The sequence below is a fragment of the Limulus polyphemus genome, unplaced genomic scaffold (assembly GCF_000517525.1).
Source record: "Limulus polyphemus unplaced genomic scaffold, Limulus_polyphemus-2.1.2 Scaffold1844, whole genome shotgun sequence".
NCBI classification, from domain to species: domain Eukaryota; kingdom Metazoa; phylum Arthropoda; class Merostomata; order Xiphosura; family Limulidae; genus Limulus; species Limulus polyphemus.
Genome location: NW_013667454.1, coordinates 25,396 through 33,983, shown reverse-complemented (window position 1 = coordinate 33,983; position 8,588 = coordinate 25,396). Strand labels below are relative to the sequence as shown.

The following is an 8,588-nucleotide window of genomic DNA, read 5'->3' as shown; positions in this document are numbered from 1 at the left end:
CTTCTACATCTACCCCTATGCAGAATTAAACATCAATGACTTAGGTTATGGGTGTGTATAAATGTAAGGGTCAGCCAGACAAGAATGGTGGTGAGTGCTGTGACTAGCTGCCTTCCCTCCAGTTTTATTAGTTCAAAATCAAGTATAACTAGAGCAGATAGCTCTTGAGTAGCTTTGCACAAATATGTGAAACAAACACAAAATCAAATGGTATTGTGCAGTTGTTTTTTTACATTCAAGTATTATTGAATTACCCTTTCCATTTTTTATCAGCTGGTGCAGAGCTATGGCTGAGATGGTATCAAGCACTAGAACTGTACAGTTGCAAACTGACTTGTTGATTAACAGGAATCCATCTCAGACATTAAATAAATGATATTGTGAATTAGAAATGTTGATATTTAAAAATTTAATCAACAATTTAAGAATAATATCTTAGTTAAGCTTGCTCTACAGTCAAAGTTTGAAAGTAATATTAATAACCAGATCTACATTACATTCAGTTTTAAAAGTTATAACACTAACCACCACTAAATATCATTATTTAAAATTGTTGTACATTGCAACCTTATAGGTAACTCTGCATTTTATACATTAGAAATTTAAAAGAATTTCACCAGTGCAACTTGCTTTACAATCAAGGTGGAAAGGTAATCTGGTTTAATCTTTAAACTTCCTTACTGTCACATAAACAAATGCTACTAACAAGACTTATGTACAGTTAAGGTTTGAAGGAAATCCCATTAATTAGATTTGTGTGCAGTCAGTTGCAAAAATATTATTATCCATACTTCTATGTAGTCAAGGCTTAAAGATAATGCTGCTTGTCAAACATATATACAGTCAAGGTTTACAGATAATTCCACATGTGAAATATATTTTTAGTCAAGGTTTAATGATAATGCTGCTTGTCAAACGTATATACAGTCAAGGTTTAATGATAATGTTGCTTGTGAAATGTATTTTTAGTCGAGGTTTAATGATAATGCTGCTTGTGAAATGTATGTATAGTCAAAGCTTCAAATGTATTTTTTTTCCTAGGGTCAGACACTTTGCATGTTATCAAGAATGCTTTACAAGTCAAGTTTCAAAACTCTGAGTTTGTGCCTCCATCAACTTTCCCAGAAATTGGGGAGGCATGCATAGCCAAGTTCTGTTTAGATAAGAACTGGTACAGGGCAGAAGTGACCAAAGTATTGGACAATAGTATAGAGGTTAGTGTATTATGATTCTTTTACCCAGCTGATTGTTTGTGTTGCTCACTTTATGAATATTAAGTTTATTTGAAGCCTTAGTTTGCAATACAGAAGACAACCCTTTTTCAGAGACACAAAACATTGTGCTGTGATCTGTCTGAGAGCTAAGTCTTCGAATAAATTGTTTTGCTTTAGCATTTATATCTTTCATACACTAATTACAAAGTTCAGTTTCATTAGTAAGCATATAGAGCAGAAGCTTTTACTATTTTTGTTGTGTATCACAAGTTTTGAAAATAATTCAAGAGAAATTTCCAAGCGGGAATTACCTGGATTGTTCTAGTCAAAAGTACCAAGTATTTTTTAATAGATATAGATATGAAATTATAGTATAGGCTAGTAACTTTAATAGTAATTGTCAGTATATAATAGTTTATTTAAATTGTTAATGCAAGTCAGTTCTAGTTGTATCTGAGCAAGAGATGGTAAACTGTATGTAGGTTAGAAATCAATAGAACTAGTTTGTGCCTGATGTGTAGCTATACTTTTGTTATTTATTACTTTTCACTACATTTCTTGCATTGCCCTTCACCATGTTACCTTTTCTTCTTCTTCTTTATCATTTATGACTATACTTCTCATTTATATTTGAGTATAATTAAGTTTGTATTGCTTCTGTGCAAGATGGCCGTATTGTGGTATTATTTTAGATTATGGTAATTACCGTGTCACTTAAAGATGAAGAAAAGAAGTTAACCAAATTTAGAGCATTAAAAAATATTTTAACTGTGCATTAGTAAAAACCTAAGTATAAACAGTCAAAACTTTAGAAATTTTTTGATGTTATGGATGTTCAGGAAAATATTTTTCACTTTGGTACATCATGTTTAATTATCCATATTCTATATAATTGTCAAGACTGTCTCTGATTCCATGTTCTCTCCTGCAAAATAATATTTGTTCGAGGCTTGAACTTGTTTTTTTTGGAGCTATCTTAAATTGCTGTGGGAATTTAGGGGCTCAAGAATCTTTAGATGTGGTTTTTGTGGTCATAAAATTTCCAAATTTCAACCACTGTAATTAAAAAATAAATGTGCTGAAATCATATTCTCACTTTTCTTGTTATTATAAGTTTATGAATACGTTTCTCCCTCTAGTTTTATTTTTTTAACAAAATGAATGGGATTTAAAGGTTTAATTATTTATGAATAATTTAGTTACACTTCATATAACTAATTTAATTTCCTTTTTATAAGTGAATTAACTTATTAAAATACCTGGAATCTTTGAACGTTTCTTTCACTTGATACACACACATTCAACATATTTTTATATTTAAATAATTGGATTCTTTTGCTGTATGGTTTTAGAATGCATTTGTAATTTTTTTGCAATTTCAGGTTTTGTTTGTAGACTATGGCAACCGTGAGGTAATCTCCCTCCAAGATATCCGATTGGAGCCAGTCATGATGGATATCCCAAGGCAGTGTCTTGAATGTGAACTTGATGGTATCAAACCTGTAAGTGCATAACCTGGTTAACGATTATCAGCAATAAATCTTAAACTTTATCAAAAAAAGGAGCTTAAGAATTTTTATGCTTAAAAGAAAAATTAACAACTGTTTTGTTTGTTACAGTAATTGGTTAGTTTGTCACTAATTTTGTACACTTTCCTCATGGTGTTATCAAATTGCTTAATTTTTTTATGTGATCAAACTTGAAAATTTGAAGGACGTTCACAATATTCTAAGTAACTTTAACACTGCAAATTGTAATGGGCAGTGCCTTTAGGGCTAGTCGCAGGAGCTTCGACTGTACTGCCAATTACACCAATTTTATTTAATTGAGTATTGCAGTGGTGAGGTCACAAGTCACCAACTCGAGGTAATTTACGGTTAGACTAAAGAAACAAATTCTGAGACTGATATTCAACAATATACATCAACATTTATTAAGCCTTTATACATAGCATATAATTACAATATCAGTAGTTAACATTTAACAGTTCCTTAACTCTTAGTCTAATTCTCACTTCCAAGTTAAACATTATTGAACAATACAGTTCACGTATAAAATAATTCACTATGTTATAATCATTTTCTTCCATTATATGATTACTTTAATATCTACATTAATTCACTAAGAGAGTTAGCAGTTCTATACTTACAACAAGGTCAGACTGTTGTATCTCTGGGGGTTAGAAACCTTCATATTCATGGCTGTTTGGAGAATCTTGATTTTTCCTAGAGAACTCTGATTCTTCCTGGAGAACTGATTTTTAGCTCCACACACGAGTTTTTATACTATATTTTCTTTGCATCCTTTTCACTTTCCAAATAGTATTCCTAACCATCTGCAAGTAGTTCTGACACTTCATTGGATAATTTCTACAACTCATCGGGCGTTTCGAAAACAAGATCCAAAACTCTCAAGTAATCGTTTACTGTGATGGTGAGTGTTCCTGTTGCCTTCTCACTTGTGCTACTACTCTGGTCTGTAGTAACTGATCTTACATCAAATTGCTGATTTGAGATGCTATCATAAACTTTTTAGTAGCCTTTGCTGTGGTACCAGATTGGCATTGGTAACTTATCACTGTCAAACTCGTGACTAGCGTTTTTCTCAGCATCCTCACTGTAGCCTTATCTTTTATAACTCTTAACTTGTGATTCTCAATACTAACTAACCAGTTAACTGTACTTTGCCCAGTTCTTGACCTAATTTCATAATATAGGCATCCTTTGCTTACACCTTTTCTTCATGTATGTGTATCACACCTAGAAACGTAAATTTCTTTAGTTTCTTTCTTAAACTGTTAAACATCAAAATAAAATACTGAAGCAATTGTAAAATTCCCTCTAAAACATCCAGTTGCTTCAAAATGCTACAGGTCATAAACTATAACAGTTGTCATAATGTGACCTGTTATGCCATCTTCTGGGGCACTGTTATACCTCAGGGCACCTCATAAACTTTTTCTGGAGCTCTCGGAGACTAGTGATCACCAAATTCAGTGCACCAGGGAGAAAATCCTCTGTAATAAAGGAAATAATAAAAATAAATATTCCTGATACCACAGAGCATTTTGTAATGGGTCTTATTAACATTGCACTTCTTTAAACAGCTGTAAAGGCAGGACTTAGAAAAATCAAATTGTGGTGGTGCATGACATTTGCATGATCTTATAGTTTACAATTTGTGACTATTTCAGGCTTAACGTGGCAAACAAATTAAGTAATTAAAACAAAATTTGTTTAAATGGGCCTTAGGCTTATTCATTTTTATTTGTTTTTAGAGCAACTTTAATTAATACAATCAGGATATGAAAGATGGATGGGCATTGTACACAGATGAATTTTCTTTCATCACTGTTTATAGAATAGTTAGAACAGAAATGTTTACAAAAAAAAAAAAAGAATTCTAAGTAGGAATAATACATTTGATTTGAATATTTGATGCAGCTTATTAAAACAGAATAAAAGGTATGTATTTAAATATATCGTGAAGTAATACATGTAGTGTTATATATTTGTTTATTGAAAATAATAACCAATATTTTTTACAAGCAACTTGAGAAGTTTTCCTGATTGTATGTAATACTTCTCTATGTGTTAATGTAATTTTCAAGTATTGTTTATCATAGTAAAGTGAATGAATACACAATACCCACCAAAAGTTTAAATACTGTAATATATTTTTGTGCATTGAGAATAATTTGCACCAGACCACAGGTTCCATGTTAAGTCTGTATTTAATCTTTGCAAATATTTAGTAATCAGTGTGAAAACTTATTTGGCTTGCTTGAGTATCTAAATTATTTGGGGCAGTAATTGCTGGAAGTAGGCATTAGTATTCTTCCTGAACTACATCCCTCAGATGTGGAAGTGATATCTTGTACACTCTAACCTTCAAATAGCATCAGAGGTTTTTCCATCGGGTTCATGTCGGAGCTTTGGGATGGCTACTCCATTAGCTGAATGTTTCTCTCCCACTCTAGGTACCTTCTATTAACAAATGTAATGTGCTTTGAATCATCTTCCTGCTGGAGAATAACCCTCTACCAATTAGTGGTATTCCATTTAGGATGGCTTGGTGTACTGGAATAGAATGTTAGTCATCCTTTGTGAATCTGTGTATTTTTACGACATCTCTGACACTAGCAGCAGAGAAGGAACCTAGACCATTATGCTGACTACAAATTCTTGTTTCTACTTCTTACTCTTCTTCTTACAGGAAGAATTACTGAATATTTCAGTTTTGTTCTCATCAAGGAATATTTATCTCTTCCACTGAGCATCCAATTTCAGTGGTTTCTAGCAAAATAGTATCTTCTACTTGTTTCAGGAGCTTGTGAGAGACAGCTTTCTCCAATAAAACCCCCTACATTCATTCATCTTTTTCTTGAATACATGAACATTAATGCTCTCAGTCTATTTCTGTGTATGTTTGGGTAAAGCAGTAAATTTGTCAGCCTTGGACATCTTCTGGTTAATATCCAGTCTCCCAGTTTTGCTGTACAGGTCCCAGAGAGGTATGAAGTTTCCAAGCACTGGCTCTGGAAGAATGATTTTCCTGAGCACTAATAACAAACTAAGACATTGTTTCAGATTAAAGTTCCTTATTCTTTTTATGAAATTTCTTAAACAAAATCTTCATATTGGTATAATACATTTTAAAATATAAATTTTGTAAATGGTCCTGTAAATCTTGGTAAATGAGATCTTGTCTTTAGTGTAGCTTCTGTGAAACTTGCAAAAGAACCTAAATGGCAGGATCACCACTTTGTTTTCTGACATACTAATCTATAGCCCAAATGACCTGTTATTTATACCTCGATAATCATGAGTACTAGCCACACACAGTTAGAGTAAATAATTAACAAATATAAGCACTCATTGTGAGTCATATATTAGTTTTTTAGGAACAGTTTAGGAAGGATATTCTGACTTTTGGATGGTATTGTATCATTTCGTTTAAACAATGAGCACTGTAAAGTGTGAAGTTCTTAATTGACTACTGTAGTAAGAAACAAAAAATTTGCTTGGTCTGTATTGTGTTTTTTGAAACCTGCTTAACAGTGTTTTAAGTAAACCTTATCTCTTTAGGGTAAATATTTAATTTATATAAAAAGTTATGTTATTTAAAATATCTAAGAGCTATCTTATTAATTTATTTCAAATATTAAACTTACAGACAACAGATGACTCTCAATGGCCAGTGAATGTTTTGGACTTTATTCATGAAACTATTGTGGAAAAAATGTGTACAATGAAAATCAAGGTAAAGAATCTGTAGTCTACATTTGGAGTCAGATTTATGCAGAATAAAGTATTTAAAATCCAAATCTAAACTCTGCTTATAACCTATGTATTTTATAATGATTAAATGGACTGGCATTGATTGAAAAAGTGCAAAGAATAGAAAACTGTAGTGTTTTTTTACAAAGTTTATCTTGGCAACACTTATCAAAAGAGACACTGAGGAATCATTTTCCTGTTATCTAAAAATTACCTTAAGTTACATACTGTTTGTGTATTCTGTTTTAGTAAATTTATCATTAGAACTATTATGTTCCGATCCCTTTATTTTATAAACATATTAATGTTGAACCCCAGTGGGAAGGTGTACAAGTATCATGTGTCCTCCTCTCATGTTGATGTACTGAAATCAGGTGACATGTTTGGTCTTAATTAGTAGGGAAGGAGCATGTAATGTCAGTCTTTTTTTTTTTTCTCATGAAACTATAAGGCTGAATGAAAGTTTCACAAAAAAATGCCAAGAAAAAAATTGAAGTATATTTAGATAAGCCATGGATATGCATGCATGTGCATATAGCAGAGCCTTTTAAAATTAAATGTGTGTATATATAACACACAAAAGATGCACATGTACCTAACAGCCTACCAAATAGCTGAACTTTTCTTCTGGTATTTTTACATCTGTAACTATATATATATTACATACTAGTAATTCTAAAGTTTGCTGGCTTTCAAACTGCTAACTGTACCAGTTCTTCAAAAGAATTAAACAAAAGTGAGTAGAAACACCTAATTTGATTTTGTAACAGTTGTATTACTTTACATACAACATAGCAAGGTGTCATCACACCATTGTTCACAGTTTGGCATATTGTAATTGGTTTATGTTAATTTTAATTGAAACATAGTGTAGAAAAGTGTAGTGTTTCTTCTGAGGTTTTTTTAAGTAGTAATGTCATCAAATTGTTTTGAGTTAAACTTTTGAATAAAGTTTAATATGATTAATAAAATTCAACTTTAATAAACAAATTGCAACTTTTCTGTTTCACGTACCTTCACTCTCTAACTCAGACGCTGCCTGAACCAGAGAAACCTCTGAGAATTTCTCTTGCATTGCCAGGAGGTCTTGTACTAGAGGATATTCTAATAGAAATGGGTTTTGCCAAGAAAGTTGAATTTTCAGGAAGAACTACATGCAACACTCTGGTAGTTGATGATGAAATGTTATCGACTGTAACACCTAGTGGAAGTGACGAGGTCTCTGTTAAAGTTATTATTAAGCTTAAATTTTGATCTAATTTGGAGGTAGAGTTATTGACTTAGATTCAAAACTGTTATCCAGTATTAAGGTGTTTTTGTTTTTTTAACTTGGAAATAATTATTTTGTTATGCTTGTAATATTAGAAAAAATATTTAGAAAGCTTATGATAATTATCTTGTTATTAAAGACTGTTCATTGAAACATATTTATGGATTATTAGGCTGTATTTTTAATTCATTTTTAATCAATCGAGCTCTGAGTGGAATTAATATTATATGATCAAGTATCAATATTAAACTTACTTCACAGTAGGACTACAACTGTTCATTGTATGGCAAAGTGTATAGTATAAAAAAATTTGTTTTAATTGATCTCATATTCGTTTAAATTGAATTTCTTGTTTTACGAGTGTACCTATCTCCAATCTGTTATATCAATTAATGTAAAAACCTATGTGCAGAGAGAGAGAAACACCCCCTGTTGGCAGGTTAGCTCAAAACATGGGTAGCTTCATTTTTGTATGGTTGTTTAAAGTCTTGCATTTTCATTCTATAACCCTTTATTTTACAGATTAAGGTAGAAATGGTTTCTCCATACTTATATCCAAAAATTCCAGAAAAAGGAAAAATATTTCCAGTGGTGGTGACTAACTGCGTAAAGCCTAATGAAATCTACATCCAAAGACTTAAATTAGAAGAATCGTCTTTAGATGAAGAAAAACTAATAAATCAAGAGTTTGATGGATTCCTAGTGATGATGGAAGAACTTGGTGAAAATGGAGAAAGTTTTCCTGTCCTTAGAGATTTAGAACAAGGTGGGAAAAAAAATTTCACATCATTATATATACACATACATACACACACACACACACAC

General features: G+C 31.6%; 1 protein-coding gene across 1 annotated transcript in view; it reads left to right on the top strand.

Annotated features, from left to right (window-relative positions):
• Positions 1-8,588, top strand: part of LOC106465122 (RING finger protein 17-like) — a 102,294-nt gene that overhangs the window by 89,829 nt on the left and 3,877 nt on the right. The window contains exons 28-32 of the mRNA XM_022392960.1: positions 1,042-1,214; positions 2,597-2,716; positions 6,390-6,476; positions 7,526-7,711; positions 8,286-8,529. Coding sequence (XP_022248668.1) covers positions 1,042-1,214; positions 2,597-2,716; positions 6,390-6,476; positions 7,526-7,711; positions 8,286-8,529 — 810 coding nt within the window. The remainder of the gene's footprint in view (positions 1-1,041; positions 1,215-2,596; positions 2,717-6,389; positions 6,477-7,525; positions 7,712-8,285; positions 8,530-8,588) is intronic.